Source organism: Phoca vitulina, unplaced genomic scaffold (assembly GCF_004348235.1).
Source record: "Phoca vitulina isolate PV1807 unplaced genomic scaffold, GSC_HSeal_1.0 scaffold8, whole genome shotgun sequence".
Taxonomy (NCBI): domain Eukaryota; kingdom Metazoa; phylum Chordata; class Mammalia; order Carnivora; family Phocidae; genus Phoca; species Phoca vitulina.
The window spans coordinates 64,203,088-64,214,895 of NW_022589711.1; the positions used below are offsets into that span (position 1 = coordinate 64,203,088).

The 11,808-nt window shown below is 37.4% G+C and overlaps 1 protein-coding gene across 1 annotated transcript; it reads left to right on the top strand.

The window, feature by feature from the left end:
* The first annotated feature begins 1,779 nt into the window (after window positions 1-1,779).
* Window positions 1,780-5,390, top strand: LOC116634052 (DDB1- and CUL4-associated factor 13). Its single transcript, XM_032407171.1, has one exon. It carries the CDS (start codon window positions 1,888-1,890, stop codon window positions 3,223-3,225), a length of 1,338 nt encoding a protein of 445 aa, XP_032263062.1. The 5' UTR covers window positions 1,780-1,887; the 3' UTR covers window positions 3,226-5,390.
* The last annotated feature ends 6,418 nt before the right edge of the window (window positions 5,391-11,808 follow it).

Here is an 11,808-nt window from a genome sequence, read left to right on the forward strand (position 1 = left end):
TTCTCCTTCTGACCCTCTCCCCTCTCATGCTGTTTCTCACTCTCTCTCTCTCTCAAATAAATAAATAAATAAAATCTTAAAAAAAAAAAGAAATGGAAAGACATTCCATGCTCATGAATTTGAAGAACAAATATTGTTAAAATGTCTATACTACTCAAAGCAACCTACAGATTTAATGTGATCCCTATCAAAATCCCCAGAGAATTTTTCACAGAGCTAGAACCACCAACCCTAAAATTTGTATGGAACCACAAAAGACCTGGAATAGACAAAGCAAAAGAAAAACAAAACTGGACGTAAACCAATTCCAGATTTCAAGTTATATTACAAAGTGGTAGTAATTAGAAGAGTATGATACTGGCATAAACACAGACACGTATCAATGGACTAGGACAGAAAACTCAGAAATAAACCCACAAATTATAAGGCCAGTTAATATTCAACAAAGGAGGAACAAATATACAAAGGGAAAAAGACAGTCTCTTCAACAAATAGCGTTAGGAAAACTGGACAGCTACATGCAAAAGAATGAAACTGCCACTTTCTTTCACCCTACACAAAAATAAACTCAAAATGGATTAAAGACTTAAATGTGAGACCTGAAACCATAAAAATCCCAGAAGAGAGCACAAGCAGTAATGTCTTTAAAATTGGCCATAGCAACATTTTCCTAGATAGGTCTCCTGAGGCAAGAGAAATAAAAGCAAAAATAAACTATTGGGACTGCATCAAAATAAAAAGTTTCTGGTTTCTGCATAGTGAAGGAAACAATCAATAAAACTAAAAGGCAACTTACAGAATGGGAGAAGATATTTGCAAATAACTTATCCAATAAGGAGTTAGTATCCAAAATATATAAAAACCCTATACAACTCAATACCAAAAAACAAATAATCCAATTAAAAATGGACAGAAGACATGAATAGACATCTCTCCAATGAAGACATCCAGAGGGCCAACAGACACATGAAAAGATGCTCAACATCACTCATCATGGGGGAAATGCAAATCAAAACTACAAGGAGATATCACCTCACACCTGTCAAAATGGCTAAAATCAACAACACAAGAAACACAACAAGTGTTGGCAAGGATGTGAAGGAAAAGGAACCACTGTGCATTGCTGGTGGGGATGCAAACTGGTGCAGCCACTGTGGAAAACAGTATGAAGCTTCCTCAAAAAATTAAAAATAGAACTACCTTATGATCTAGTAATTGCATTATTGGGTATTTACCTCTAAAATACAAAACACTAATTCAAAGGGATACACGCACCCTGATGTTTACTGCAGCATTATTTACAATAGCCAAACTACCGAAGCAGCCCAAGTGTCTATCCATAGATGAATGGCTAAAGAAGATGTGGTATATATACAATGGAATATTAGCCATAAAAAAGAATGAAATATCTTGACATTTGCGACAACATGGATAGAACTAGAGAGTATAATGCTAAGTGAAATAAGTCAGAGAAAGACAAATACCATATGATCTCACTCAATGTGGAATTTAAGAAACAAAACAAATGAGCAAAGGAGAAAAAAAAGAGAGAGACAAACCAAGAAACAGATTCCTAACTATAGAGGACAAAATGATGGTTACCAGAGGGGAGTTTCGGTGGTGGGAATGGTAAAAAAACTTTAAGTATACATTACAGCATTATTATCTACAGTCCTAGGCTTTTGAGATAGTCATATATTTACTGATTATAATTGCAAGCTATCTTATTTTAAATGTGCTCTCATAATTTTGTAACAAGCATTTAATCCAATTACTCTCTTCCACACTCATCACATCAGTTTTAAAATTCTATTGTCTTCGGAGGAGGCGGGGGTAACCCGAACTCGGAGGAAAGGCTTGGGTGGTCTGGGATAACTAGCCGCCAAAATGAAGGTGAAGATGTTGAGCCGGAACCCGGACAACTATGTCCGCGAAACCAAGCTGGACTTACAAAGAGTTCCAAGAAACTATGATCCTACCTTACATCCTTTTGAGGTCCCACGAGAATACGTAAGAGCTTTAAATGCTACCAAACTGGAACGGGTATTTGCAAAACCATTCCTTGCTTCTCTGGATGGTCACCGAGATGGAGTCAATTGCTTGGCAAAGCATCCAAAGAGCCTGGCTACTGTCCTGTCTGGGGCATGTGATGGAGAGGTTAGAATTTGGAACTTGACTAAACGAAAATGTAACCGTACAATACAAGCACATGAAGGTTTTGTACGAGGAATATGTACTCGCTTTTGTGGGACTTCTTTTTTTACTGTTGGTGATGACAAAACTGTGAAGCAGTGGAAAATGGATGGACCGAGCTATGGAGAAGAGGAGGAGCCATTGCATACAATATTAGGAAAGACAGTGTATACGGGAATTGATCATCACTGGAAAGAAGCTGTTTTTGCCACATGTGGACAGCAAGTGGACATTTGGGATGAACAAAGAACAAGTCCTGTATGTTCAATGACCTGGGGATTCGACAGTATAAGTAGTGTTAAATTTAACCCAATTGAGACATTTCTCTTGGGAAGTTGTGCTTCTGACAGGAATATAGTACTATATGATATGAGGCAGTCTACTCCCCTGAAAAAGGTCATCTTAGATATGAGAACAAATACAATTTGTTGGAACCCTATGGAAGCTTTCATTTTTACTGCAGCAAATGAAGATTACAACTTGTATACTTTTGATATGCGTGCACTGGACACTCCTGTAATGGTACATATGGATCATGTATCTGCGGTGCTTGATGTGGATTATTCTCCCACTGGGAAAGAGTTTGTGTCTGCTAGTTTTGATAAATCTATTCGTATCTTTCCTGTGGACAAAAGTAGAAGCAGGGAAGTCTATCACACAAAGAGAATGCAACATGTTATCTGTGTAAAATGGACTTCTGACAGCAAATATATTATGTGTGGATCTGATGAAATGAACATTCGTCTATGGAAAGCTAATGCTTCTGAAAAATTGGGTGTGCTTACATCACGAGAAAAAGCAGCCAAAGATTATAACCAGAAGTTGAAAGAGAAATTTCAACATCATCCTCATATAAAACGCATTGCTCGTCACCGGCATCTACCAAAATCTATCTACAGCCAGATCCAGGAACAGCGCATCATGAAGGAAGCTCGCCGACGGAAGGAGGTGAATCGTCTCAAACATAGCAAGCCTGGATCTGTATCAATTGTGTCAGAGAAGAAGAAACACATAGTGGCAGTTGTGAAATAATACTTGGTATTCCTACCAATCCTGATGAATAATTATTTGTTACATTTTGATGTGCAGACTGCAAATAAAGTACTGGCTTTAGAATAATAACAAACAGTTCAGTTACATGTGTAGAACACTACCCTGAAAAACTGTCCGGAAAGGTGGCCTGGTTGATAAGACTATCCAACATTTTATCCTTGATCTGCTTTCTTATTTCATTGAAGAATACAGTATTTGCTAGCTAACATGTTTATTACTGTTAGAAATTGCAGATACACTTTCTCTTTGATCTATTATTATAGATATACTGTACATTTGAATTTACATTTAAGACCAAACAGCTCTTTTGTTACCTTTAATATTACTTTGGGTAATTATTGCAATGATTCTTCCTATGATTACATGTAACGTGGAAGAATTATGTCAGAACTTTTTTAATTCAATTAATTTTCTGTGCTTTATTTGTATTTGGCTCTTTGAGACTTTAAAGATGATCAGCTTGCATTTATATAACTTTTATAAAAATTATAATTTATGGTCAAGTTAAGATAATAAAACCTCCTTTTCTCAACATTGTAACTTTGATCCATTTCTAATTTCTCAATCTCAGTAAATCATAAATACTGCTGTGTGAAAAAAAAAAAAAAAAAAATTCTATTGTCTTCACATCCTATTTTCAATCCACCACTATCATCCAAGAGATGATCTCTCTCTCACCTAAAAAACTACGGCACTATAATTGTTCTTTCCAATTTTGCCTTCTTTGTAGTCCTACCTTCTCTCTTCTGCTATAAGTCTGTTTTATATGCATAATTTGTGGTCTTCATTTTTATGCTCTCCATTTCCTTATGCACCTGGTCTATAGAATGATTTTTAATTTTTGAATAAGAGGTTGAATAAAGGAAACAGTCCCTGAGGTTTTACAGACACTACTGAGAAGAGGTCGAGTGGTGACATAGAATCTAACTAGACCCATGATGTATATATGAAGGAGATCTCTATAAAGCAAATTTGCTTTCTATTAATTCAGCTGCAGTTTTCTGTATTTTGTAAACAGTATTATATCCAGCTTCACATAATATTGGTTTCTCTGCTCAGTACTGCCCTACTTTCAATCCTTATCCCCTTAGCATGTACATAGTAGCCAGTGTATATAGTAGGGGTGAGCTTGGCTTAATATGTATAGAAAGTGGCCAATGCTACAGTTTAGAGTTTAGAGTTTTGTTGTGAAAAATAATCTACTGAACCTTAGTTGCTTTGGCTTTGCTGGGGAAATAAATGAAGGTATCAGAAAGATGATACCTGGTCATCTATTAAGAAACTTTGCATGACAGATATGATTCACATATACATGTGAGCACATGTAAGCACATGTTCTTCCTTTTAACAGGAAGCAATAACTGCCTAAGAAAGGTCTCAAGTTATCAAATGATTATAACTGAAATTAGAAAATATATGTCAGTCAGATCAGCTTACTAAGAGTTGTTTCTTATTTGAGAATATATAAAAACATCCACATCTTGACTGAATTTAAATATTGTTATCTAGCCATCATCCAGCATTATGTAGACATTTTCTATGGTCACTGGATCCTCAATCATTCTTGCTCCCATTATTTGCTATAAAGTGAATTTGGTTGCCAAACATTTCTGAACACCAATCTTGCCTTTGCTATAAACTTTAAATGTATGGTATAATATAATATATTTTACCCTTTCTATACCTTTGATGCCTCAAAAAGGTGACATGAACATTAAGAAAATTCCTCAATGTATCTTCAATGAAAAATAATATCAGAAAGAAGACTTTAAAATTTCAATTGTATCATAGAATATGACATAAGAAATCCCACTCTTAGGTCAAGAGGAACTATATAGACGCAAGATAGAATATCTATTTCTGAGTCTTGGTCTAGAGTTTTAGATAAATCACAAATCTCTTCACACCCTTCCTAAAGGCTTAGCACTTTCTTCATTGCAACATTTGACAAATTGGGATCAACAAGATGGACCTGTAGTTACTTTTCAGAAAGCTATTTACTCTGGGTTGTTAAATCTGACAAATGATGGAGGGTACTATAGAGGATCAGCTGTTCTGTGGGAAAAAAAAAAGAAAGATTTACCATTCCAAAGGAAGAATTGCTCTCACTACACATAAATATTAGTCTTGTATTTAAATTCATATAAAATATAGCCCTAATTGCAAATTTACCTTTTATTAGTATCTCATAAACATTAAGAGAACTGTAAATGATTCGTCCTTTGAGAAGCTTCCTTAAATACAATACTTAACTAATTCAGGATTAAAAAAAAGATTTATCACCAAATATCAAATTCAAATAAAATGTCATAGAAAAAGATTTTATAAGAAACTAGCTACTGTGGTCATTTCAATTATAAATTTGAATTCTCGTGGCAGAGAAAGACTAGACTTTCTATCTTTCCTTCTCTGTTCCTTCTACATCTCTTATTCAGCCCAATATAAATTTTTTTTAAGATTCTATTTATTTGAGAGAAAGAGAGAGCATGAGCATGAGCAGGAGGGGAGGGGCAGAAGAAGAGGGAGAAGTGGGCTCCCCACTGAGCAGGGAGCCCGACGCGGGGCTCGATCCCAGGGTCCTGGGATCATGACCTGAGCTGAAGGCAGACACTTAATCGACTGAGCCACCCAGACGCCCCAGCCCAATATAAATTTTAGATTTTCTGAAACAATTATATATCTAAAATTTAAATTAAGCAGACCAAGTTTCGGCTATTTTCTGTCCACTGTACATGTCCCAAAGAGGGAATACAAACTGTCAGGAAGGAACCAGGGAAAGCATGGATGTTGTGAAACTACTGAGTTCCCAGACCTCTGAGTATGCCAGGCCAGGTTTCTATTTGCCAGGAAGATGCCTGCTGCCAAGAACCTGAATGGACCTACTGAGAAAGGTGCTGGCCTCCCACTCCTCTCCTTATGTGCTAAGACTCCACAACAGTATGGACAGAATCAAAGAAAAAAAAAATGTGCAAGCTTGGATCCAGGCAAAATCATTAGGGGTTGGATGGGAGAGGTGACTTCTAACTGGGCACAGGAAGGAGATACCGATACAGATTTTCAGTTCCAGGGAACTTCAGTCTATTTCCTAAGACAGAGGGCTAACCTAAATGAAAGGCTGCATTATGTAAGACAAGTGCTTTAATAAACGCAGAGTATGAGGAAACACATCTTTTTTCAGTTTTATTTTATTGTTATGTTAATCACCTACATTACATCATTAGTTTTTGATGTAGTATTCCATGATGCATTGTTTGCATATAACACCCAGTGCTCCATTCAATAGGTGCCCTCTTTAATACCCATCACCAGGCTAACCCATCCCCCCCCACTCCCCTCTAGAACCCTCTGTTTGTTTCTCAGAGTCCATAGTCTCTCATGGTTCATCTTGCCCTCCCATTTCCCCCCCTTCATTTTACCCTTCCTACTATCTTCTTCTTTTTGTTAACGTATAATGTAGTATTTGTTTCAGAGGTACAGGTCCGTGATTCAACAGTCTTACACAATTCACAGCGCTCACCATAGCATATACCCTCCCCAAACACATCTTCTTTAGAGTACAGGCTTCAGAGTTGAAGACTCTGAGTTCAAATTACAGCTCTATCTTTTAGTAGCTGGGTGAAAGTGGACAATGAACTTAACCTCTTGAGCTGTGTTGAAAGAAATAACAATTTCATGAATATGGCATTGTTGTGAGGTATAAATTGACTTACATAAACAGTAGTTAGGACTAAAAACTGATAACTACTAAATTGATATGGCAGTAGTAATAATTCGTCAGTATAAGGTAGGATATTTCTTCCTTTTATTATTGGCTCATTTGTTCATCACTTATTCATTGAGTGAACTGGGCTAAGTGCTGGCAAGATGAAGGCAAATTAAGATACACTTGTTATCTGTGACAGCCCAATCGTCCCATACTAGAGACCAATAAGTCACTGTTTAAGCATATTGGCAGTGCACAGGCTCTGAGAGAAGACTGTGTGGTTGGCAAGGGCGTGGTCATTCTACCTGGTGAGGGAGAGGGAATCAGGCAAGACTGAAAAAAGGAGGTGCATATTTGAGCTGTGTCATGGAAAATAAAAGACATTTACTCAATGAAAAAGGTGGCAAAAATATTTCAGATGGAACTAGTTGGATCTCAGTGAATGGGACAAGAGCATTTCTGGAGTCATGGGCGACATTAAAAGGACAATGAAAGTCTCAGGAGAGGGACTCCATAAAGGAAAGGACCCTGGAAGCAACAGATCACCACTTATGAGCCACTGCAGTCATGTCTTATACAAGAAACAAAGAACTTGGAATCTAATGTTCCCACCATTTTACCAGATTTCAAACTCCAATGAGCTGTGTGACATTAAAAAACATTTAATCACTATAAGCCTCTACTTTCCTGTCTATAAAATTAAGCTAAAATTCCTATCCCACAGAGTGATGGTGACAATTAATTAGGTAATATATGTGAAGGAGTTAGCAAAAATAAGTCTTCAAAATGATTGCAAATATGCTGTTATAACTGGAATAACAAATGTGACTCAAATGGCTGGCAGGCAAGAAGGCAGGAATGAACCATGAATGTGCAGGATTAGGAGGGACGAGGAGTAAGACTGGCTAGGAGAGCTCTGAGAGGGGAGGTGAGGAAGAGGAGAAAGGGTACGGAACTGAAATCATACTGTTTACAACAGTGTTGGATGCAGAGTTTGTAGGACTCAAGGCAAAATGAAAACGTGGACCTCTTGTTCAACAACAACAAAAAAGAAGATAGCAGGAGGGGAAGAATGAAGGGGGGGAATCGGAGGGGGTGATGAACCATGAGAAACTATGGACTCTGAAAAACAAACTGAGGGTTCTAGAGGGGAGGGGGTTGGGAGGATGGGTTAGCCAGGTGATGGGTATTAAAGTGGGCACTTATTGAATGGAGCACTGGGTGTTATATGCAAACAATGAATCATGGAACACTACATCAAAAACTAATGATGTAATGTATGGTGATTAACATAACATAATAAAAAAAAAAAGCAGGGGAAAAGTGCCATTAAAGATACTAAAATAGAAAGCTGTTACCTTTAAAAATATTTTATTAATATAAAGTAATGGGGTAAATAGCAATGCATGAATACCAACATAAACACAAAACTAGCAAAAAATAATATTTAACTGTCATAATTTTATATAGCACAATAAATAAAACTTTAAATATAGTATCTAAATTTATACAAGGTTATTCACGTTTTCTGCCAATTTTTTTTGTTAAGCCATCAAAATATATCTTTTTAACAATTTCATTTTCAAATGATATAACTGAAAACTATATCAGTGCTCTTGTCAAATGCAAGGTCACATAATTTTCGATAATTTTTAATTTTGAGGTTAAATATTTTTCTGATGCATCTTATTTTATAGGTTGTGACAAATTTTATAGGTTAGGCTAAATTTCTGATAAATTATTTTGAAGTACTACATTACAGTATTACATTTACATTTCACTACATTATAGAGCCAATGATTCTTTGGCAACAATATTTCTAAAGAGATTTAACTCCTCATACAAATCACTTTTGTGTCATCTGAATTTAATTTTAAATATAAATTTATACAATGGTATTATAAAGTTTTCTCTGACATTTCTTGTAACTTACTATACGAGAGATCAAAAGCAGCTTCATGATTTGTTTAGAATTCAAAACACTTGTTTCTGCATTCTATTGTTATCTTCACTTATAAGGGAAATTTAATTATAAAATTATCTTCCATGTTAAAATTAGTTCATTCAAAGCTTCCTATAACAACAATGTACTTTTCTCTTAAATGCAACAATCACACTGAATTTCTACTTCTAAGCTTGTAGATATTTGCTTTTCAATATTGTGTCTGTTTTCAAAGCTGGAGATTCTAAACTGAAGAATTCTAATAATTCTGAGTCATTTACTTCCTGAGTAATCGACACATGCAATGTCCATGTCCATGCTTTTATTTTGTAATAATTTCCTGACAAAGCTTACTGCCCAAGTATCAGCGGCTGCGGTCACGGTGCAGTCTGGGGAGTTAATACCGGCACAGCTGCTGCCCAGTGGGGGGAGGGGTGTTGGCTCCCCGGCCAGCCTCCCGCCATGAGTCCCCATGCTGCTTCCTCGAAGAGCCCCTCCTCTTAGCCATGGCGGTGCCACTGCCACTGCTGTTTCTGCTGCTGTAGCCACTGTCACTGCCATCAGTCTGCGCTTCCCAGCTCCCCCAGACTGCCCCGAGACCTGTGAGAATGTGCTGGGCTGCATGCCAATCGCTCGGTGCCCGGCCCTACCTGTGAGGCTCCCGGGGCCTGAGCCTGCACATGTCCACACTGCTGCTCGTGTCCATGTCCCACTGCCCCATCAGACCTTGTTTACAAAACCCAGGTTCAAAGGCAAAATTGTTTTGAAAAAATCAAAGGGCTGGCAGCAGAGCAGTAAACCACATGTGGGGTGCTCCTGAGAGGTGGGCCCTGTGCCACTGCTCAGGTCACAGCCCATGAAGCTGAACAGGTACAAAGGGAGATCGGGAACCCGCCATGCATAACAGAGGGACATAAGTCTGTGAGAGAGACACACACTAAATACAGAATCCAAATTCTGGTTAATTGTGTGAAGGAAAGAAGAGGATGCTATGACAGAACATGAAGTCAGCGTTGCCATTCAGTTAGGTTTGGCAATAATCTTGTTCTGAAGTATGTAGGGGGCTAGGCTCCTGTAAGCTCACTGAGCTGTAGCCCCCTTCGCCAAGCAGCACTAACGTTTGTTTAGAAAGAACACTCCTACTTCTCTCACTTAGGTGGTTGGCAGCGTCAGCAAGGACTGCTAGGAAGTCTGCCAGATTTTAAGCAGGATCTTAGCAAGTGGATCCAGGCTGTGGAAAAGAAGGGCAAGTGAGGTTGTTAGAACCCTATCCAATTAGGTGAGCTTCAGGACAAGCTTTCCGTCTGAGGAACAGGAACACAAATCAGGAATCTGGACCAGATGCACAGACATGAGGGCTGGGAACAAACTGTGGGCATCTTTACCGCTTTCTCGGAAAGTTTTCTAACTCAAACACACTGACGTCTTTGTCACAGTGCCTCAAGGTACTACCTGCAGATCTATTTTTTAATTGTTGTATAAGTAATTATTTAAAAAAAATTCCCTGGCTAGTCTAAGGGGAGTTATTTTATTTGAAAATGTACTTGTGAAGCTTGGAATTACATCTTTTCCAAACCATAGACATTTCTATGTTTTAGTTCTGAGAGGACAATTTGGTTTCACAGAACTCCTTGACTTCTCTTCCCCTTTACATAACCCAAGCTTTATTAATGATTTCTTTAATCATCTTCATAAATCCTCAAAACATTTAAATAGGCTCCCTAGGGTTTGATATGGGTATGCAAATTACATACAAATGGTGATCCTAGCTTATTTCCTGAAAACATATGAAACACAAATACTTCTTTTTAGATTACTAAAACTATTTTAGCATAGATAGAAAAGTTTCAATATACTCTTGAATTATTAACTAATGTTCTACCAACTCAGCACATTTTTATAAAAATGCCCTTAGATTTTATTAAACTTAAACCTTAATTTAAAATAGCAATTTCTGATAGGTTGGGGAAAGCTGCTTTAAATGGACCAGTGCAGTAATTTCATTGCTGTGTATGTAAATGATCCATTAATGTTTACTTGGAAAAAGTGTTCCCTTTGAAATGTCACATGCAAAAAGAATTGCTATAATGCTATCATTAGCATTTAAAATATACCACTCTCCAAAAAATTACATCGGAAAAAGGGTCTGAGTCAGGTTTTCTGTAGAAAGTATAACCAAATTATTCCATATTCAAATTGCTCTTTGAACCTAATGAAAAATAGATTTGCACCCTGATGTCAGAAATGGAGAGGCACCGTCAGCAATCCCTGATGGTTCCGTGAGTAAGGAAACAACACGGGATCATAGACACTGCTGTCTACTCACTTCTTCCTGTTTACCAAAAGAACCCTGGTTTTGTTTGCAACAGCACTGAGCCCAACAAAATAACACCTTCTTTCACTGCCTTTCATTTGAGGGGTAAAGCAGGGGGCAGCAGAAGATGGTGAATATCTGAGAAAATTGGTACTTTTCTAATTCAGCAGTTCCCCCATCCTCCTCCTTTCTCTGTTCTTTCTGCCTAGAACATGGAGATAAAACTAGACACTAAGGACTCAAGCATGAGAACAAAAGCATGCTAAGGATGGGAAAATAGAAAGCTGGAAGAGAAATAGGACACTGATAACTTCCAAGGAAGCTTCTGCAGCAGCCCTGGGCAGTCTTTGTCTGGACATCTGGTTATGTGAGAAAAACAATGCCTATTTATTTTAGCCCCTGTAGGTAGGGTCCTCTGACATGAAACAAAACAAAACAAAACAAAACACAAAAAACATAATCCTAACTAATTCAGAATTTACATGCAGCTCAAATCATTCTTAACATTCACAATGGGAAAACAAACTCTCTGAGCACCTAATGTTCACTAAATGTATTTATCAATTCAGTGATGTATTAAGACTATATATTTCAATCTCTATT